At 34.1% G+C, this 22,882-nt stretch overlaps 2 protein-coding genes across 5 annotated transcripts; both read left to right on the forward strand.

Moving 5' to 3' along the window:
• Positions 1 to 224: 224 nt before the first annotated feature.
• LOC123704672 (zinc finger protein 615-like) lies at positions 225 to 12,748 on the forward strand. Of its 2 annotated transcripts, XM_045653087.1 has the most exons (9): positions 225 to 490; positions 978 to 1,100; positions 1,409 to 2,002; positions 2,561 to 2,760; positions 3,487 to 3,594; positions 5,179 to 5,376; positions 6,838 to 6,949; positions 8,736 to 8,840; positions 12,599 to 12,748. In XM_045653087.1, the coding sequence occupies exons 1-9, from the start codon at positions 368 to 370 to the stop codon at positions 12,731 to 12,733; spliced, it is 1,698 nt and encodes a 565-aa protein (XP_045509043.1). In that variant the 5' UTR covers positions 225 to 367; the 3' UTR covers positions 12,734 to 12,748. The 2 variants fall into 2 exon arrangements, with proteins under 2 accessions (XP_045509043.1, XP_045509044.1); XM_045653088.1 differs by lacking the exon at positions 3,487 to 3,594.
• A 749-nt stretch (positions 12,749 to 13,497) lies between these two features.
• On the forward strand, positions 13,498 to 22,687 carry LOC123704671 (oocyte zinc finger protein XlCOF6-like). 3 transcript variants are annotated; one of them, XM_045653084.1, is made up of 9 exons: positions 13,498 to 13,751; positions 14,252 to 14,374; positions 14,747 to 15,355; positions 16,447 to 16,646; positions 17,702 to 17,809; positions 19,283 to 19,480; positions 19,900 to 20,011; positions 21,045 to 21,149; positions 22,538 to 22,687. In XM_045653084.1, exons 1-9 carry the CDS (start codon positions 13,626 to 13,628, stop codon positions 22,670 to 22,672), a joined length of 1,716 nt encoding a protein of 571 aa, XP_045509040.1. In that variant the 5' UTR covers positions 13,498 to 13,625; the 3' UTR covers positions 22,673 to 22,687. The 3 variants fall into 3 exon arrangements, with proteins under 3 accessions (XP_045509040.1, XP_045509041.1, XP_045509042.1); XM_045653085.1 differs by having other exon boundaries at positions 21,058 to 21,149; XM_045653086.1 differs by lacking the exon at positions 19,283 to 19,480.
• Positions 22,688 to 22,882: the final 195 nt, after the last annotated feature.

A 22,882-nucleotide genomic window follows, 5' to 3' on the forward strand; every position in this document is an offset into this window, starting at 1 on the left:
GAGACAATTTGTCGGGTTGCTTCCGCGCCGATCCAATACGCAACATGTTGGGTTACCTACGCCCCCAACGTGCCCTCAACTATACTATTCACGACACAATCTGTCAGCTCACTGCAGATTGTGTCAACAGATTGTTACTGAAATTGAATCGTGAGTAGGCTACTTTAGAGTTTTGAGGAGTTTTGACGTTTAACAAAATATGTCAAACACAGATGTCATTTGTCAAACTCAAACGTGAAACGAGTCGACATCGACATCAAAATTATTATAAAAATAAAAAATCTAAAACGTTGTCCGGGAGCTGATTGTGATTTTATGATTGAATTCTTATCTGTTTTAAAGTTAGTTCAAACTCAATAAACAAGTTATGACAAATTATATAAAACCTATCGTTTTCTGCGAGGGTTGTTTGTCCACGGATAGAAAACTAACAGATGTCGGAGAATTTTATGATATTTACGTTAATCTTTTTATTGAAGCTTCCAGCAAGGTAAGAATTGATATTAACATATATAATATGTCAAAATTTATTGGAACGAAGTTCCTTATCGCGCGCTGCGAAAGGGGGCAAGACGGAAAAAATTAAGATGAAAAGTTGTACATAACGACACTTTTTGCTACATATATAAAGTTGTAAGCCGTGCGCGTGTTTCTCTATCTGTCTCTCTCTAACTTAAAACTTTGTTCCATCCGAGTTGTTTTTTTTACATATTTAAAAAAATATTCTAAATTTTGTATGTATGGATGTTTGTTACTCTTTCACACAAAAACTAATGAACCAATTACAATAAAATTTGGCATAGAGGGTAACTTGGATTAACACAGGATAGGTTTTATTCCTGAAGTCCTACAGAAATGGGAGCTATGCAGATTTTTCTTTGAAAACATGGCTGATGCCACAGCCAGAAAGCTAGTATTGTGTATACGAAAGAATTCTACCTTATTTTTTTTCTACAAAGTTTTTCATTTGTCCACAGCTATCAAAAAACCCTCTATTCTGCTGGGAATGTAATGCTGTATTACGAACAATACACAAGTTTCGAGAGAGAGTTCAACAGGCCAATAGTTACTTAAATGAAGGCTTGAATAAGTTTAAAAGAGTAAGTAAACCTAATATATATAACTAGCTTATTGCCCGCGGCTTCACCCGCTTTGTCTAAAATCTAATAAATTATATACTAAAACCTTCCTCTTCAATCACCCTATTTATTAAGAAACCGCATCCAAAATCCCATGCATAGTTTCGAATATGTAAGCATACGTAGGGACATAGAATGCAACTTTGTTTTATACTCTGTAGTTATAATTTCCTGTAGTACAAGTTGCTAAAGAATGATCACAGCATGAAGCAAACTAACTTATAAAATCTCTTAATAGATATTTTTAAAACTTTGATTGACTATTTCAGGTAAAAATCTGCTTATCAACATTATCTACCTCAAACATATCAAATAATATCATATATGCTGTACATAGTGAAGAAAATGACAATAATTTTAAAGAAGAAGACATAGCAGCTGATGATAATTTTGATAATGTATCAACAGTAGACGAACCGTTAATCGTACCAATTGAATTTAAAACTGAGAAAAGTGACAATTCCGACTTCGAAAATGACTTTTCTATCGAAACAGACTATATAAATATAGAAAACATAGACAAAGACAAAAAATTGCATTTGGAAAAGCAGGACACAGACAATATAGATGATGACAAAAAATTGCTTTTGGAAGAACAAGACATAGACAAAAAGAAAAGAAAACGTCCAAAATCATATATTAATGTGAGATACACTGTGAAGGAATATAGTAAAGAGGAAATGATAGAAATGCGTAAAAAATGCGAGAGAGTTTTTATGGACGATTCTGAGATGGCGTTATGGCGGGAAAAAGCGAAATTGGCGCATAATTACAGAACAATGGCATATAAATGTGAAACTTGTATATCTGGGTTTGCTAAGAAGCAATATTATGATAAGCATGTTAGGAGATTCCATTCTAAGGTAAGTTAATTATTATTTTAATTTTTTAATGATCACCATGAGTCCCAGCAGTGGGAATATACTCGGGCTTGAGGGTATATTGAGTTTATAAGTTACTCAAAGTTGTACTCAAACATTTATAGTTTTATCTTTAAAAATATTAGCAATCAACACTTCTATAGCCCCTATTTCACTTCCATTACAATATTTCCTACAGTACGGCGACGAATGTACTTGCGTGGAACTGGCGGGGGGGTCGGGCGACGCGGGCCGCGTACCGCAAACACGCTTAGTTTGCAGTACTAAACGCGAAAGGACGACGCAGTCGTATTTTTTGTGTAATAGTTCAATTCAATTCAAATTCAAATATATTTATTTGCTCGTCATTTACAAGCAAATAAATATAGTGTCTTATACGAGTCATATACAAGCAAATAAATATAGTGTTTTTAGGGGTGTTTATTTTATTATACTTACATAATATTCTAATAATTTAGGCATACATAGGGACAGAGAAAGCGACTTTGTTTTATATGTACTATGTAGTGATTAGTATTAGTATAGATTTGTGAATTTCAGGGTAGTGGCGATTATGAGTGTTCGATTTGCAAGCAGCGAATCTTGAGTGTTAGAAAACTCTCACACATGGACATGCATACAACTAAATATATATGCTGTGTGTGTGGTGTGGAATGTCATCCGTCATATAATTTGGATTGTCACTTGAATTCAACTCACAAACGTGTGGTGCAATGTAAGAAGTGCAATTTGCAGTTTAAGTAAGTATTTTGTGAATGATTTAGTTCAGGTATTAAAACCCTAATATTATATTTTTTGGTTTTATGGCATTCAAATGCTTTATAAATAGAAATTTATAAAGAATAGAAAAAAAGCATTTGAATGCCATAAAACCAAAAAATATAAATTCAACAAAAAAGGTCGTGTTCCATCGTTACAATATTGTATTCACTGAAAAGTGCTTCATATTGGTTGAGATGGTTGTTAAATCGTCTCAATAGATGGCGCGCGGTGTGTCCCTTAAGACACATAAAACTGAAAGAATAGAATAAATTCGATTACTCAGGCGGGTCACGAGTGGCTGAGTTGGTTAGGCATCCGCCCCGGAATGGCGCGAAGGATGCGGGTTCGAGTCCCGCCTCGTGATCGAATTTTTTCTATTCTTTATAAATTTATACCCTGATATTAGTTAAGGGGACTAGAAGAGTTGAACGCGAGTTTTATAATGCTTTAAACTTTAAAGTATATGATTAACTTAAAAAATCTCAGATAAATATACGATATTCTTCCGCTTTGTCTAAAACCTAATAAATTTTATACTAAAACCTTCCTCGAGAATCACTCTTATCTCTTAAAAAAAAACCGCATCAAAATCCATTGCGTAGTTTTAAAGATTTAAGCATACATAGGGACATAGGGACAGAGACACCGACTTTGTTTTATACTGTAGTGATATTTGTAGTGATTAAAAAAATTGAAATTTACAGCAATCGCACAGAATGCAGTAGGCATTATATTAAGACGCATTTGCGATTTATATGTGATTATTGCAATCACGGTTTCACGATGAAGAAAAGACTCATTCATCATATTGGGTACGTACCAAAGAAATCTATTCATGAATATTATAAAGCTGAAGTACACGTATTGTAGGTATCTAATAGTTATGCCACATTCACACATTCGAATAGCGAAGTATAATAAAATAAATATAACTAACACAATTGAGTAACACGTAAAATGTAAAGTATGCATGTTAGTAAGCTCGCTATTCGAATGTGTAGATGCGGCATTATATAGCGGCATGAAAACTAGATTATATTATACTTATACTTTTTTTACTCAGGAATAAATCTATAGGTACTTCTATACTAATATTATAAAGCTGAAGAGTTTGTATGTTTGAACACGCTAATCTCAGGAACTACTGGTACGATTTGTAAAATTCTTTCGGTGTTAGATAGCCCATTTATCGAGGAAGGCTATAGGCTATATATCATCTCGCTGAGACAGGAGTGAAGCAACGCGGGTAAAACCGCGGGGCACAGATAGTAGTTTATAACACAATAGAACTATAGATATTATCGTATTCAGTACCATAGATAATCAAAGAGTTTGTAGTCTGGCCAGCCAAAGCTGAACCCAGTAAAAGGCGGCAAATTTAAAAAATATGGACCTGGTAACATCGGCTTTAGAAGGAAAAAAACATTTTGATACTTTTGATATTCTTAGAGGTGATCATAGTATATAGGTACATTAGGTACACAACACAGCAGGATTTAAACGTTATTAAAGCAAATGATTTGAACCATTTTCAACAAAACTGACAACTAACTACGCCGAAACGCCATGATGACATTCCATAGTGTGGCTGCTACAAAAAACACTGGGTTCAGCTTTGGCTGGCCTAACTCTAATTACAAAGAGTAATCATAAAGTTAGTGGTACAAGTGTTTAACAGTTTTTATCTCAACAAATCAGTTGTTTCATTAATAGCATATTTAAAGGTACATGAAAGCAGAAGGCAATTATTAAAAAAAAAGAAAACTAAATTTCCTTCATCTGGACAAAAATTAAATGGGAACAATAGATGGCACTACCTATCAAATAAAAAAGAACGGGCGTGCCGAGCAGACGTGTCAGAAGTGAAACTTCTTTGGCAAGATCGCGTTACTCCATAACGTTTTTGGTCCTCCATGGTTTTTGTTATGACGTGACATTGAATTTTTACTCTCAACGCGCCTAAAGAAGTTTCACTTCAAAAATAAGAAATATCATCAAAATCGGTTCACCAGTGGCAGTGACCCGCTCTTCCTTAACCCATTGAGCCCCGAGCGGCCCGATCGCATCACGACACAATAGATTTTCTATTGTGTCTGTGATTCCGGGGGCTGAGTTATTAACTAAAGTTTATACGTGTGCGTAACGGAAAAATGTTACATTAAATTTTTTTTTTCCAACCCCGATAAAGTTTCACTTCAAAAAAAAAAAATTTATTTGTTTAAATTTTGGTACTGCTCCACGATTTTATATAATTACAAGAGCATTATAAAAAAGCCCTTCTTTTTCATATTTTACATCTATATCTCACAGCGAAATATAGTAGATAATTGTATGTATGTGTGTGTACCTATGTGTGTAATCTAATCTATGCTATATGATTTTGAAAATTTCCACAGATTACGTCACACAGAGCACAGATGCAAGATATGTGACAAATTATACTATTCACAACACACACTGAAAAGGCACAACTTTGCGGTTCATGTTAAATCAATCTCGGAAGAAACTTATTGCGTTGAATGCAATCTTCATTTTAATAATGAAATTTTGTTGAAACATCACTTGACGACGAGCACGAAGCATGTGCAGAAGAGGTGTGTTATTTTTTTTTTTAGTGGCATAGATAAAAAAATGTGTGCGTGTACTAGTGTACACACGTAAGAAGTGAAACTTCTTTATGACCTTATTTTTCATAAAATAATTTACTATATGCATCTTTACAGAAATACGTCAAATCACGCGTTGTAGGGATAAGAAAAAGATGGCGCGTAACGGAAAAATGTTACATTAAATTTTTTTTTTCCAACCCCGATAAAGTTTCACTTCAAAAAAAAAAAATTATTTGTTTAAATTTTGGTACTGCTCCACGATTTTATATAATTACAAGAGCATTATAAAAAAGCCCTTCTTTTTCATATTTTACATCTATATCTCACAGCGAAATATAGTAGATAATTGTAAAAATATACAGGGTGTCTCACTATTGGTATTATGGTATACTAAGCGCGAAGGGACTTGTAGTTTTACATACACTGATCACGTGAAAAATACTTAAACAACAAAATAACATAAAAAAAATATTGCTAATTTTTTCCTGATAATCCATTTTTTCTTCCCTAGCTTCGCGCAGCCGGCATATACCGCTTCGCTAATGTGAGCATTTTGTCTATGAAAACATAATCTTAAACGATAGGTCACGTGCTGGTATCAAAGATGGGCGGGTTGCTTGTTATGGGTGTACACATGGAGTTTTAAGAATTCATCTATTTGAAATAAACTGCGTCTGGAATTTTATAAGTATTTCTTACGTACTCAGCGTATGCAAAACTATAACCTCCTTTGAGTTTAGTATACCAACAGTGGGACACCCTGTATATGTTGTATCTATGAAAAAGTATGTACATTACTAGCTGTTCCAGGTAAGGTTGTTCTGCTTTACTCTTATCAATTAAGGGTATGAAAAGAGATGTCGTTCGATTCTCAGATGTACCCATTACGCAAACAAATTCAAATTCAAATCATTTACTGCATACCAATACATTTTTACATACATATTAGCAACCTTATGCAGGCATTGCAATACAATTTCATTACAATCGATCAAGCCATTGAGGAGTATTTAAATAAATCAATAAATATTTCAGGACAATTTTAACACACGGCACGATCTGATCCCATACTAAGCTTTCGCTTGTGTTATGGAAACCAGATGACTGATAAACATACATATATAATTTTAAATAAATACTTATATATAGATAATTAACAACCAGACACAGATCAAACATCTATGTTCATCAAAAAACAAATATTTGTCCCGGGTGGGAATCGAGCCCACGCCCCACTGCCTCTGGCTTGGAAGGCAGGGCCACTTGGTAGTGGTTGGCTTGGTTGGTACCAAGCCAACCGGTCAGTTAGAACTTAGAGCATGGTAACTAACATTGTGACACGATCATTTTATACATAAAATGATATGTACATAACCCATTATACATATAAAACTGTAAACTAGATTTTCAAACTATAATTTTTATTTATTTTTATTTTTTTTTCAGATTTCCATGTACAGAGTGTGATAAAGTGTATCATAAGAGGACAACATTGAATAATCATTATAATTTAGTACATCTGCAGAAGACTAAAAACTACTGTGAACTATGTGACCGAGTGAGTTTTTATCTTACTTCCTACTAATATTATAAATGCGAAAGTTTGTGAGGATGGATGTATGTGTATGTATGTATGTTTGTTACTCTTTCACGCAAATACTACTGAACCGATTATAATGAAATTTAGCACACATATAGAGCAACTTGGCTTAACACATGGGATAAGTGTCCAAGTTTGAGTTAAATCTTTCTGTTCGTAGTTTAAATCGAGTATCAAGAAGTTTGTTACATACAAATATACAGGTGAAGTTCATAAAAGTGTGTTAAAAAAATAAAGCATAGAGAAGCAGAATTTTTATAAGTATAGTAGAGCCATTTTAATAGGCAACATTTGACAGTTCAAAAAAATTCAACAACGTAACCTAGTAACGGTGACATAGAATAACATGATATATTTCGTTTTGTTAGAACTTCACATTTGCTTAACATTTTTCAATTACGATTACATATTTAATTATAATAATTTAATAATAATGACCGATACAAGTAATTTTAAGATTTGATTTGACTTATAAACCATTCTTAACATAATAATCAATTTCTGATTTAAAGAACTGACGTCGCTACAATTTTGTGTCAATAAACCTTTTTTATTTTTAAATACAAGAGAAGTATCGAAAAATATACTTGTCTTATTTTGCTCCTTAAATTTACGAAAGAAAGTGTATTACTGGGACAGGGATTCGCCTGATGCATTTTAAAATTGACATGTGTTTCAAGTTCGATTGTCAAATGTTTCAATTCCGTATCGATTAATTCATTAACCGACTTCAAAAAAAAGGAGGAGGTTATCAATTCGGCCGATATATATTTTTTTATTTTTTTTTTTTATGTATGTACACCGATTACTCCGAGGTTTCTGAACCGATTTACGTGATTATTTTTTTGTTCGATGCGGGATGGTGTTGAATTGGTCCCATAAAAATTTTATTCGGATAGGCCCAGTAGTTTTTATTTTATGAGCATTTTTGTCTGTAGGTATTTGTAAATTTTGCAAGTGCAAGTTTGAAGTCGGTTGTTTTTAACGCAGTTATCACTTGTTTTAATCGATGTTTTTAAGCAGGTTACCTCTCTTCGAAGCTAAAATTGATAGACATCAAATGTTGCCTATTAAATTGGCTCGACTATAACTATTAATTATCTGAGATTTTTCTGTCATCTGTACTTCAAGTTTTAAATATGTAAAGTCCATTTCAAGAAAGAAGTCCCGCGGACAATTATGGAACTAATTTAACAGATGGGGAGATCGGCCAATTCGTCATTACACATAGGTTTATCATTTTTTTATCGAAAAAAAATGATACATACCTATGTGTAATGACGACATTCGAGTAGTTTATTAAATTAAATTAAATGCACAATACATAATTTCCCCCACAGATTTCCCCACATTTAACCAAGCCAAGTGCCAACGTTATTACGCGCGCATACAGCGCTGCGTCTGCGGGACTTCTTTCTTGAAATTGATTTTACATCTATTTATATACGCAGATAGTGTAAACGAACCTTTCCTTTAAAACTGTTTTATCAATTCATAATATAACGTCATTTCACAATTTTTACGTTTGTATTTTGTCATGAAAAATGAGCGCAAATTAAAATTTTTCACACATTTCTTTACCTGCACGAGTATCTTATTAAAATTATTAGTGTTAGATAGCCCATTTATCGAGGAAGACTATAGGCTATATATCATCACGCTAAGACCAACATGTGCAAAGCGGGTAAAACCGCGGGGCACAGCTAGTTCAATAAAGTCTTACGAAATAACTATTTTTCCACAGTATTTCCTAACAGGATATCGCCTCAGAGATCACAAGGCAACCACGCACGATCGTTTGCCAAAGCCAAAGACGAAAATGTGTTCTATATGTGGAAGAGCTTTTCAAGTGAGTAATTTTACCTTTTTCTTGCAAATTAATAATGTCTATTGACAATATTTCAAAGTTTTTAGCTACATTTTTTAAGTTTAAAACTAGACCTTATAGAAAAACGTCCAAATTTTCATGATTTTAATATTTTCCTATTTTGATGGTTAAAATGTCAATTTTGTGCGCCATTCTTCAGGAAATAAAAAAAAAATGTTGATTAAATTGTAATATTACTCTTTAATAAAAAAAAAATATAATAGTGGTATGTTATATGTAATATTGACTGACCGGTTGGCTTGGCTGGTAGTGACCGTGCCCTCCAAGCCAGAGGTCGTGGGTTCGATTCCCACCCAGGGCAAAAATTTGTATGATGAACATAGATGTTTGCTCTGTGTCTGCGTGTTAATTCACTTAATTATAGACTACAAGCCCGCATAGGAAAAAAATATGGGTCAAATGAACCACCAGGGGACATATCTAGAACGATAGAAGAGCATAAAATAATAAGATTCATCACTATGCCGTCACTTGTAAGCTGTCCAACTGAGTGCAGATGAGAATTGAAAAGTACAGGTAGACTCGGTAAATTTTGGTCATATATTTTTGTACGGCATTCTTAACCATCGATAGATCCATTAAAAATAATAAGAAACCGCTCAGTGCCGTACAAAAATGGTGGTCCACAAAGTCGGAATTTTTATTTAAATTCCGAGAGTTACCGAGGGTAAATTTGGTCATTTGACCATGTACGGCATCTGTGTCATACTATGCCTATACTGCTTTTAATCCATTATTCCGCAACGCCGTACAAAAATCATGGGGACAAGGGGAAAAAATCGAGAGTTGCAATCCCCTCTCTTTCCCCACTCCAGGGGGTCATTTGACTAAGTACGGCTTCGGTTCCAAAACATTATCTAGCACTCAAAAGTACTATTAAAAGCAATGCCGTCAAAAAATAATTGTTCTTTTAAATGTATACCGATAATCATCTTAATTTCATCGAATTCTTGATATAAAGAGCTGTAAGGTCATTTGACCCTGTACGGGAACTTTTTTTTTAACATGATATTGTAAAATTCAATTGTTGTTTAGTATTGCCGTTCAAAAGAAACCGTTCTAAAAAAAAGAGAGAAATGCAAAAACAGAAATTTTGTAAAAGTTTAAACATCGTAGATTAATGAAATATAATAGTTTTCTACACTTTATTCGTTGTTTTAAATAGTATTAACATAGATAAATTAGGAAAAAACGATGCCGTACATTTTTGTGCAGACCACATCTTTTAGGCTGATGAAAGCGACGAAAGCTACAATTTTAAGGGTGCTTTATGGCCATTTGATACAGTACGGCATTAAAATATTTTTACCCAACTACGGCAAAGCAAAAGGAGGGTTATGATTTTGACAGGTCATGTTACATACATCATCTATTCCCTCGTAACTTCTAAACTACTTATCAGAATTCGACAAATGACATATCATTAGAAGCGTCCGAATTGTTCACTGGATAACCAGCGACCAGCTAGCTAAAGGCTATATGGGGTTTCACAAAATCTAATGTGGCGCCCTCTAGCGGACAAAACATACAGAGTAAAAAATAAAGTTAAGATAAATATACCGTGTTTGGTATCATTTGAAAGCGCTTTACTTGTACATTTTGAATATGTATATATTACTAGCATTTGTTTGTGACTGTACCTGTATTCATGGGCTGATTGCATATAATTCACATCTTTTCGTTCATAGCTTCTTTATTAGTTCATCAATTTAACGGAGTCCATTCCACCTGACTGGTGATAATTAACCACCTCGAGCTTCTTAATATTAATGTATATTTATATTTTATTATCAAAATATAAAGCAAACATTTCGTTATATGGATTTTTTTCTTTTTCAGATTTTTCCCCTTTCAACCAACGAAAATGTACGGCACATGAAAAAATATTATCTATGCGTAAAATACTTTAAAAATAAATTTATTTCGTGTTGTGTCAAATGACCCCCTGGAGTGGGGAAAGAGAGGGGATTACAACTCTCGATTTTTTCCCCTTGTCCCCATGATTTTTGTACGGCGTTGCGGAATAATGGATTAAAAGCAGTATAGGCATAGTATGTCACAGATGCCGTACATGGTCAAATGACCAAATTTACCCCCGGTAACTCTCGGAAATTAAATAAAAATTCCGACTTTGTGGACCACCATTTTTGTACGGCACTGAGCGGTTTCTTATTATTTTTAATCACAGAACAGTAAAAACTAAATAGAAGTGCGATGTGGGCGTGGCCCACGTGTCACTAGTAAGATAAGATCACCTTACTTGGTCTCAGTTGTGCGCAGAAAAATATTCGACTCGGTTGTCAGCTGTCAAACCTTTTTTCCATATTTATTCATTAATTAGGGCGTGTTGTTCGGTATTAGAGTGGAAAAATGATAGCAGACGAAATAATATCAGCAATGGAGGCATTTCATACCATCGGTAAGTCTTATTTTAATTTATTTTAAATATATTTTATGTTATAACTTCGCTTGTCGTAATTTGTCAAAGATTTATAAAAATATTAAGTCAAAATGAACCTTAATCCATAAGAAATTAGTACTAATATAGATTGAACAGCAAACAAGACTTTCTGGAATATTATTGCAATAAACAAACGAATGTCGGTTTAGTGATGGTTGTAGCTTATATCGACAGTATCGATACTTTAGAAAAGACAAACATTATAAATATGTATTAAATTTTATTTTATTTTCCTTAGCTTTCATTTATCCAATTTATTTATAGATTTCCCAAAGAGGCTAATTTAAAAGAGAAATGGATAAATGCAACGTGACGAGTTAACTGGATGCCGAACAGCACTAAGAAGTCTAACAAAGGCCGCCGATACATCAAATCTACGGCAGTTCCAAGATTTAAGCTATGCATAAGTTCTGTTTGTATTTTGTAAATATAGATTTATACTATTCTATTCCGTTTTTTATTTAATAATAATAATATGAAAAGACATACTTAGTAGTAATAAACATACTCCAAAATGTGGCACATTGTACTATACTCATATAATAGAAAGAAAAAAAAATGCACCAAAAAATATTTATTTGTGAATTATCGATAACAAGGCTGACATCCCTTAGAGCATAGCATCAGATTAATATCAAGTCAATGTCATTAATGTAGAGTGACACAAATTTCAACCTTATTACTATGTGTTGAGGTTCAAAGTTATATCTATCGAAAACTAACGCCCTCTGTTGTGGAGTAGCTGAATGTTTTTAGAATTTGGAATTTCGGAGCAAAGAGAAACAAAACAGCTAATATGCATAGGGATGTTATATTAAAATAAACCGTAACAGGGTGCGTTAGGGTACATATTGAAATGCTGAATTTATAACCTAAGTCAGTTTTTACTCAAATTAAGCTGTCCAATCAAAGGCATAGTTTACTTGTAGTGTACTGTATAACTATCGGTTTAAGTGACGGCATAGTGATGAATCTTATTATTTTATGCTCTTCTATCGTTCTAGATATGTCCCCTGGTGGTTCATTTGACCCATATTTTTTTCCTATGCGGGCTTGTAGTCTATTATCTATATAAGTATTTATTTAAAAATAATATTATATGTATGTTTATCAGCCATCTGGTTTCCATAACAAGCGAAAGCTTAGTATGGGTTGTATACGTAGTATATTATTATTAGTCTGTGGTATGGGATCAGATCGCGCCGTGTGTGAAAATTGTCCTGAAAGTTTTATTTTATTTATGTACATTTATTTTCAGACAAATCGCCTTCTACAGAATCACATGAGGACACATACCGGTGAACGGCCTTTCCACTGCGAATTCTGTACGGCGAGCTTCACACAGAAGTACGCGCTGGTCTCTCATACTAGGGCGATTCATAAAGTGCATTAAATTAATAAATAGTTACCGTCTTTTTATTTTACACGACCTTTTTGCGGATGTAAAATGGCGGGAAGTTATAATTTTTTTTTATCTTTATTAAAAAAAGAGGTTTTGTTCACAATTAAATTTAGAACACCATTTTCGGTATTGCACTCACATGTAGTTAAAAGATTGTTCGTTTTTACATTGAAATTTATACTTTTTTAATTTACCTCATATTTTTTTGTTTTACGTATTTCAGCTTTCCCAAAAGTAAGATGAAAAGAAATATATGTGCCCATCAAGGGTAAAATTACTGAGGATTACGACCCAGAAAAAAATACCTTTTGAAAAATAAACTTTGTAAAGTTAGCTGAAACTATCATTCTATACCAATTAAAATTGTATGCACCTATAAAGTATGACCAGTAATATTATAATATAAATACTGTTAAAAATATATTATGTCGTTATTATTTATAGACCATGATTTTTAGTTTTTTCTATTTCGAAAAATCCTGAATTTACAAACCAGCTGCAGCGTGGTCACTCCACAGAAAGAGTCAAAAAAAAATAACTGACGTCATTCAAGGTTATATTTTCTTGTTACAAGTTAATGGTCATAGTGCAAGTGCAATCTCCAGTGTATTATATATGCAATTACATATATGTATTATGCGCTGTGATTATGCTTCTTTGTGCTTCTTGGTTGTGGCCATTCTATAATCTGTGATTCTATATTTGACAGATGTCAAACTCAAACGTGTTGTGTCTGAGTGTTGTGGAATGTGGTGTTGAACGAGTCGACATCGACATCAAAATTAAAAAAAATCTAAAACGTTGTCCGGGAGCTGATTGTGATTTTATGATTTAATTCATATCAGCTTTAAAGTTAGTTTAAACTCAATAAACAAGTTAAATTATGACAAATTATATAAAACCTATCGTTTTCTGCGAGGGTTGTTTGTCGACGGATAGAAAACTAACAGATGTCGGAGAATTTTATGATATTTACGTTAATCTTTTTATTTATGAAGCTTCCGGCAAGGTAAGAATTGATAAAAATATACATCAAAATTTATTGGAACGAAGTTCTTAATCGCGCGCTGCGAAAGGGGGCTAGACGGGAAAAAAGACGAAAAGTTGTAACACTTTTTGCTACATTTGGCCGTGTGGCGTGCGCTTATTTCTCTGCCTGTTTCTCTCTTACTTAAAACTTCGTTCCATCCATGAAACCCCTCAAGTTTTTCTTTCTAATCATACCTAACTATTACAAAATTATTCTAAATTTTGTATGTACCTATGGATGTTTGTTACTCTTTCACACAAAAACTAATGAACCAATTACAATAAAATTTGGCATAGAAGGTAACTTGGATTAACACAAGCACAAGATAGGTTTTATTCCTGAAATCCTACAGAAACGGGAGCTATGCAGATTTTTCTTTGAAAACATGGCCACAGCCAGAATGCCAGCCAGAAATTATTGTATATATGAAATAATTCTAGCTTATTTTTTTTCTACAAAGTTATTTTATTTGTTGGCAGATATCAAAAAACCCTCTATTCTGCTGGGAATGTAATGCTGTATTACGAACAATACACAAATTTCGAGAGAGATTTCAACAGGCAAATAGTTACTTAAATGAAGGCTTGAATAAGTTTAAAAGAGTAAGAAAAACCTAATATAATATATAACTAGCTTATCGCCCGCGGCTTCATCCGCTTTGTCTAAAACATAATAAATTATAGACCAAAACCTACCTCTTTATGATTCAAGAGGTAGGTTTTGGTCTATAATTGATGCAGTTTTTTTTATAGATAGTGATCTATCTATTAAAAAAAACTGCATCAAAATCCATAGTTTTGAAGATGTAAGCATACATAGGGACAGAGAAAGCGACTTTGTTTTATACTATGTAGTCATAATTTCCTGTAGTACAGGTTGCTAAAGAATTTTCCTGTAGTGCATGATCACAGCATGATGCAAACTTACTTGTAAAATCTCTTAAAAATATTTTAAAAACTGATTAACAATTTCAGGTAAAAATCTGCTTATCAACATTAACTACCTCAAACATATCAAATAATATCATATATGCTGCACATAATGAAGAAAATGACAATAATTTTAAAGAAGAAGATATTGTAGCTGATGATAATTTTGATAATGTATCAACAGTAGACGAACCGTTAATCGTACCAATTGAATACAAAACAGAGAAAAGTGACAATTCCGACTTTGAAAATGAATTTTCTATCGAACAAAATTATATGAATATAGAGAACATAGACAAAGACAATATAGACAATGACAAAAAATTGCGTTTGGAAGAGCAGGACATAGATAATATAGATGATGACAAAAAATTGCTTTTAGAAAAACAGGACATAGAAAAAACGAAACGAAAACGTCAAAAATCATATAATAATGTGCGATACACTGTGAAGGAATATAGTAAAGAGGAAATAAGAGAAATGCGTAAAAAATGCGAGAGAGTTATAATGGATGACGCTGAGATGGCGTTATGGCGGGAAAAAGCGAAATTGGCGCGTAATTACAGAATAATGGCGTATAAATGTGAAACTTGTATATCTGGGTTTGCTAAGAAACAATATTATGATAAGCATGTTAGGAGATTCCATTCTAAGGTGAGCTTATAATGTAAATTTGGTATTTTTATTTATTCATTTATTATATTTAATTGTACAAACATAAATTACATTACAATTATATGAAACAATGTTTTTCGAATTACTAAAATGAATCGCCAAATGTGTTGCTAAGCGTAAAACTCGACAACGGCTGAACTGATTTTGTCAGTTCTTTCCTTATAATATTCCTTGAAGTAGGACGATGGCTCTCATGGAGAGAAAACGGAAACATGTACCAAGGCGTACCATTAGTTACTTAGAAAATAATAGACATAATGTACAGATACAACCAGTAGGGAAATGTAGCACACAAGTAGTTACGAGAATCGTAAGGGTATTAACACATTTGATAGATATATAAGAATAATACACGCTTGCTTGTGTGCGTGAGCCATTTCGAAAATTTGTCTGAAGTTTCCCTACTTGTTGTACTGGTCCGATTTGAAAAATTCTTTCGGTGTTAGATAGCCCATTTATCGAAGAAGGCTATAGGCTTTATATCATCACGCTAAGACCAACAGGAGCGGAGCAATGCGGGTGAAACCGAGGGGAACAGCTAGTTATCTATACATATAATAAATCTGTACAAGGGTCAATTCTGTACATTGAAAATATTGAAAAAATAAATACCAGGGGTTGTTACTGGATCGATACCAAACCCAAATATGTGATTAAAAAAATTTTTGTCTGTCCGTCTGTCTGTATGTGAAGGCATCACGTGAAAACTAACGGTTCGATTTCGATGAAACTTGGTATAATTATACCTTATTATCCTGGGCGTAAAATAGGATACTTTTATCCTGGAAAAATACGTAGAAAAAAATTAATTTTAATTTTTCAGTTTTATCCATAGACGTTGTTCTGTAGAACCGTGAACACACGTTGCGTATTATTATAGGCCTAGCCGTATTTGGGTCCAATAGATATTTATAAGATGTCATGGTCAGAGTTACTCAAAATGGAGAAATAAACCATCCACGCGAAGACCGACACCCGCGCGGACGGAGTCGCGGGCGGAAGCTAGTAGATAATATTAGTATAGGTTGTGATAGAAATGAAGCGTTTATCTTATAGTATTTGACTTTCAGGGTAGTGGCGATTTCGAGTGTTCGATTTGCAAGCAGAGAATATCGAGTGTAAGAAAAGTGTCGCACATGAACATGCATACAACCAAATACAAATGCTGTGTGTGTGGCGTGGAATGTCATCCGTCATATAATTTGGATTGTCACTTGAATTCAATGCACAGAACTGTGGTGCAATGTAAGAAGTGTCATTTGCAGTTTAAGTAAGTATTTTTTATTTATTTTTTTCACACACAACATGATCTGATCCCATACTGAGCTTTCGCTTGTGTTATGGAAACGAGATGGCTGATAAACATACATATATAATGTTAAATAAATACTTATATAGATAAATAGCTTTCCACCCGCGGCTTCGCCCGCGCAGTTAAAGAAAAACCCGCATAGTTCCCGTTCCCGTGGGATTTCCGGGATAAAACTGTAACTTTGTCCCGGGGTAAAAAGCCTAAGGTAGCCTATGTCCTTTCTCGGTATCAAAATATCTCTATACCAAATTTCATGCAAATTGGTTCAGTAGTTAAGGCGTGATTGAGTAACAGACAGAGAGACAGAGTTACTTTCGCATTTATAATATTAGTATGGATTAACACCCAGACAAAGCAAACAATTATCTTCATTACACAAATATTTTCCCCGGGTGGGAATCGAACCCACAAACTCTGGCTTGGAAGGCACTACCAAACCAGCCAACCGGTCAGTCATGATTAAGTTTTCTGTTCTGTCATTAAAATCGTTGATCGTTGATCGATTGAGTGAGTATTATAAATTTGATTAAATAAATAAATAAATAAATTCCTTTATTTGCATAATGTGTGTACAAAGATATTACTTATACTTAGGTAGAATCAACACATTAGCCATAAATGGCGTGCAAATTCCGCAACATTATTTTATATAAAAAGTACATTATTTCATTGTCACATGATAAAATTTACACATTTTATATTATATTCATAAATAAAATTAAACCTAATATGTTACAAATTTAAATATTCAGATACATTATAGAAATTTTTGTTATTTATTGGGGATTGTTTAAGTATTACGTAACGCAATTTTTGAAGGTTTTTCCCCGCTTTGTCTAAAACCTAATAAATTATATACTACAACCTTCCTGGAGAATCACTCTATCTTTAAAAAAAAACCGCATCAAAATCCGTTGCGTAGTTTTAAAGATTTAAGCATAAAAGGGACATAGGGACAGAGAAAGCGACTTTGTTTTATACTATGTAGTGATTCAAAAAATTGAAATTTCCAGCCATCGCAAAGAATGCAATAGGCATTATATTAACACGCATTTGCGTGTCATATGTGATTATTGCGGCAACGGTTTCACGACGAAGAGAAGACTCATTAATCATATTGGGTAAGTACCTCATCATCATCATCATCATCAGCCCATATACGTTCCCACTGCTGGGACACGGGCCTCCTATGAGGGTACAGGCCATAATCCACCACGCTGGCCAAGTGCGTGTTGGCGGATGACACATGTCGTCGAACTTTTTAATTCTTCGACATGTCGGTTTCCTCACGATGTTTTCCTTCACCGTTCGAGCAGTGGTGATGTTACAACATGCGCAGATAAATTGAAAAATCAATTTATTTCCTGCGCGCTCGCCTGGTCTCGAACCACGGACTTATCGATTCGAAGTCCGAGGTCTCACCACTGAGCCACCACTGCTCCAAGTACTGTAAGTACCTATTATTATAAAAAAAAGTGTGTGTGTACTAGCGTACACACGTAAGAAGTGAAACTTCTTTATGACCTTATTTTTCAAAAAATAATTTACTATGTGCAACTTTACAGAAATATGTCGAATCACGCGTGGTAGGCATAAGAACTAGATGGCGTGTAACGGAAAAATGTCACGCGTAACGAAAAAATGTTACACTAAATTTTTTTCCAACCCCGTTAAAGAAGTTTCACTTCAATTATTATAAACTATTTATAAATTTTATTCAATTTTTAAAGCAAAATGTACCTAAATGTAATGCAACATCACCATAAAATATTATGTAATCCTTATGGTTTTGCGGGTTGTCTGGCAGAAATCGCTTACAGCGATAAGACCGCCCGCTGTATATATTTTAACTTGTACCGCTCTTATTTTGTAATCCTGTATTTTTGTGTGCAATAATTTTTCGTCTTCTACTTATCAAAGATCTATTCATGAATATTATAAAACTGTAGAGTTTGTTTGTTTGAACGCGGTAATCTCAGGAACTACTGGTCCGATTTGAAAAATTATGTCGGTGTTAGATAGCCCATTTATCGAGGAAGGCTATGTATCAATTATACATGAAATCAAAAGGCAATTATTAAAAAAAAATTCCTATCAAATAATAAAAAGAACGGGCGTGCCGAGCACACGTGTCAGAAGCGAAACTTCATTGGCAAGATTCTAAGATACTAAAATCGTCGCCTTACTGCATGTCCTGACGGTATTGCCATGAAGTGATATCGAAATTTTACTGTGAACGCTCCTAGAGAGATTTCACTTCAAAAATAAGAAATATCATCAAAATCGGTTCGCCAGTGACCCGCTCTTCCTTAACTAAAGTTTACAAATATAATACGTGTGCATTTATGTGTGTGTGTGTGTATGTGTGTAACCTAATCTATATGCTCTACTAGCTTACCGCCCGCGGCTTCGCCCGCTTTCTCTGAAACGATTTGAGATTTAAACTATCCTATCTCTCAAGTTGGATCGAACTGCACATGGTGTGCGAATTTTATTATAATCGATTAAGTGGTTTAGGAGTCCATTGAGAACAAACATTGTGACACGAGATTTATATTATATATTTAGATTAGATGATTTCAAAATTTCCTCAGATTACGTCACCAAGAGCACAGATGCAAGATATGCGACAAATTGTACCGTTCACGGGACGCACTGAAAAGGCACAATTTGGCGGTTCATGTCAAATCGATCTCGGAGGAAACTTATTGCGTGGAATGCAATCTCTATTTTAATAATGAATTTTTGTTGAAAAATCACTTGGCGAAGAGCACGAAGCATGTGCAAAAGAGGTGCGTTTTAGTGGCATAATTAAAAAAAAAGGTTTTTTTTTGAAGTGAAACTTCTTTACGCGCCATCTTTTTCTTGTCCCTACCACGCGTGATTCGACGTATATCTGTAAAGTTGCATATAGTAAATTATTTTTTGAAAAATAAGGTCATAAAGAAGTTTCACTAGTACACGCACACATTTTTTTTTTCATTTAAAATAGTTACATATTAATCATTAGACTTCTTCTAGAAGCACTTATATACACTTATACATTCCTCTTGAATCACTATCTTATAAAAAAAAACCGCATCAAAATCGGTTGCGTAGTTTTAAAGATTTAAGCATACAAAGGGACAGAGTAAGCGAATTTGTTTTATACATACTATGTAGTGACTAGATTTAAAACTGTAATTTTTATTTATTTTTATTTTTTTTCCAGATTCCCATGTACAGAGTGTGATAAAGTGTATCATAAGAGGACAACATTGAATAATCATTATAATTTAGTACATCTGCAGAAGACTAAAAACTACTGTGAACTATGTGACCGAGTGAGTTTTCATCCTACTTCTACTACTTATATTATAAATGCGAAAGTTTGTGAGGATGGATGTATGTGTGTATGTTTACACTTTCACGCAAATACTACTTAACCGATTACAATGAAATTTAGCACACATATAGAGGGTAACTTGGATAAACACCATTTCTATCCTGGAATTCCCACGCGTACAGAAACTATGCGGGTATCGTTTGCGAACGCGGGCGAAGGCGCGGGCGGAAAGCTAGTTTATATATAAACTAAATTTCCGCCCGCTGTGCCCGCTTTTTTAAAGAAAAACCCGCATAGTTCTGATTCCTGCGGGATTTCCGGGATAAACAGTACAGACTACAGAGTTTCAGAGTCGGTTACAAACATACAGGTGAAGATAATAAATGCAGGTTAAAAAAATAGCAAAAGCATAGAGTAACGAATTTTTATAATTATTAATTATCTGTGCTTTTTCTATTATCTATAGTTCAAGCTTTAAACGAAAAAATCTATTTCAATGCGCAGTTCGTATAGAAGAACCTTTCCTTTAAAATTGTTTTATCAATTCATAACATAACGTCATTTCACAATTTGTATGTTTGTATTTTGTTGTGGAAAGCGAGCACAAATTAATTTTTTTCACACAATTCTTTATTTACACGAGTAAGTATCTTATTAAATTTATTAGTGTTAGATATCCCATTTATCGAGGAAGGCTATAATATATATTATTATATCATCACGCCAAGACCAACAGGAGCAATGCGGGTAAAACCGCGGTGTAAGTGAAGTCCCATGTCCCCAAGTGGGGTAAGGGGCAGATGCATTATGCATCTGTTTCACTGATCGATTTTATTTAGGGACAAGTAGGTGATCTGCCTTCTGTGTCCTGCCAGACCGAGACATTTTTTTTTCTTCGTCTCCACCGGGAATCGAACCCAGGACCCCTCGGTGCTACGCTCACGCGTCAACCACTGTACCAAGGAGGCGGTCCGCCCCCGCGGGGTACGGCTAGTTATTGAAGAGTCTTACGAAATAACAATTTTTTACAGTATTTCCTAACAGGATATCGCCTCAGACAACACAAGGCGAACACGCACGATCGTTTGCCAAAGCCAAAGACGAAAATGTGTTCCATATGTGGAAGAGCTTTTAATGTGAGTGATTTTATCAATTTTCTTGTTGTTAAGCTATTGCATAGCTTCTATCGCGGGCCTCGAGCGCGGGGACCGAATCGAGAAATTCCGTAACGAAAAAACCTCACGCTCCCCACGGGGACGGGCGGAGGTGTGGCTTGAAGGCATAGCATGCAATAGCGCAACCGCCCCAGTCCCCGAGTGACACACGTTTTTTACATTGTATTATTACTTTTTAACCGACTTCAAAAAAAAGGAGGAGGTTATCAATTCGGCCGGTATATATATTTTTTTTTTTATGTATGTACACCGATTACTCCGAGGTTTCTGAACCGATTTACGTGATTCTTTTTTTGTTCGATGCGGGATGGTGTCGAATTGGTCCCATAAAAATTTTATTCGGATAGGCCCAGTAGTTTTTATTTTATGAGCATTTTTGTCTGTAGGTATTTGTAAATTTTGCAAGTGCAAGTTTGAAGTCGGTTGTTTTTAACGCAGTTATCACTTGTTATTAAAACATATTTTATAATAGTGGTAACTAGTTGTAATATTGACTGACCGTTTGGCTCGGTTGTTAGTGACCCTGCCTTCCAAGCTAGATCGTAGATTCGATTCCCACCCGGGGAAAAAATTTATGTGATGTTTGCTCTGAGTCTGGGTGTTAATTATCTATACAGGGTTATTTGTAAAACACCGGCAACCTCGCAGGACAAGATAGCTAACATCATAATTCATAAGTAACAACATTTGTTCTACGACTTTTGGCATAACGCAATAAATTATTTTTAAATGATTTTTTTAAACTTTTATTGTACTCTCTTAACATTTGTAAGTCTATGTTCTATTCATTATCGAAAGGACGACGCGACGCCCCCTTTCCCCTCCCGTTCGCTTCTTGTTTACGTAATGTTTGGAATGCGCGTAGAGTTTATAATATTCAAACGGAAAATTAAGTGAATATTTATTTTTGTATGAAAATAAAATCTAACAAATTATCAAAAGTCGTTACAATTTTACGTTTATCAAAACAAATGTTGTTACTTATGATGTTGGCTATCTTGTCCTGCGAAGTTGCCGGTGTTTTACAAGTAACCCTGTATAAGTATTTATTTAAAATTATCTATGTATGTTTATCAGCCATCTGGTTATTTTGGGATCAGATCGTGTCGTGTGTGTAAATTGTACAGAAATATTTAGTTATATATTTAACTAGTGGTCCGCCCCGGCTTCGCCCGTGGTACAAATTTCGTAATAAAAGGTAGCCTATGTCCTTTTTCGGGTATCAAAATATCTCCATACCAAATTTCATGCAAATTGGTTCAATAGTTTAGGCGTGATTGAATAACAGACAGACAGAGTTACTTTCGAATTTATAATATTAGTATTGATTTATGTATATTTGTTTTCAGACAAATCGCATTCTACTGAATCACATCAGGACACATACGGGTGAACGGCCTTTCCACTGCGAATTCTGTACGGCGTCCTTTATACAGAAGCACGCGCTGGTCTCTCATACTAGGGCGATTCATAAAGTGCATTAAATTAATGAATAATTACTGTCTTTTTATTTTACAAGACCGTTTTGTGGATGTAAAATGGCGGGAAGTTATAATTATTTTTAATTTTATTAAAAAAAGAGGTTTTGTTCACAATTTTAAAACAGTTGTATCTTTTGTAATTTTTTTAATGTGATAAAAAAGAAATTCACGATAATGTGCAGTCACTGTGCAGTGCTGCCTAGAATTCGTCCG

The sequence above is a fragment of the Colias croceus genome, chromosome 30, assembly GCF_905220415.1.
Source record: "Colias croceus chromosome 30, ilColCroc2.1".
Taxonomy (NCBI): domain Eukaryota; kingdom Metazoa; phylum Arthropoda; class Insecta; order Lepidoptera; family Pieridae; genus Colias; species Colias croceus.

Excerpts from the sequence above, each read along its gene's own strand:
- LOC123704672 (XM_045653087.1), top strand. The coding sequence starts at position 368 with ATGACAAATTATATAAAACCTATCGTTTTCTGCGAGGGTTGTTTGTCC. Across the intron at positions 2,003-2,560 it reads TTAGGAGATTCCATTCTAAG|GGTAGTGGCGATTATGAGTG; the intron begins GTAAGTTAATTA and ends TGTGAATTTCAG. Across the intron at positions 3,595-5,178 it reads AGACTCATTCATCATATTGG|ATTACGTCACACAGAGCACA; the intron begins GTACGTACCAAA and ends AAATTTCCACAG.
- LOC123704671 (XM_045653084.1), top strand. The coding sequence starts at position 13,626 with ATGACAAATTATATAAAACCTATCGTTTTCTGCGAGGGTTGTTTGTCG. Across the intron at positions 13,752-14,251 it reads TTTATGAAGCTTCCGGCAAG|ATATCAAAAAACCCTCTATT; the intron begins GTAAGAATTGAT and ends ATTTGTTGGCAG. Across the intron at positions 15,356-16,446 it reads TTAGGAGATTCCATTCTAAG|GGTAGTGGCGATTTCGAGTG; the intron begins GTGAGCTTATAA and ends TTTGACTTTCAG.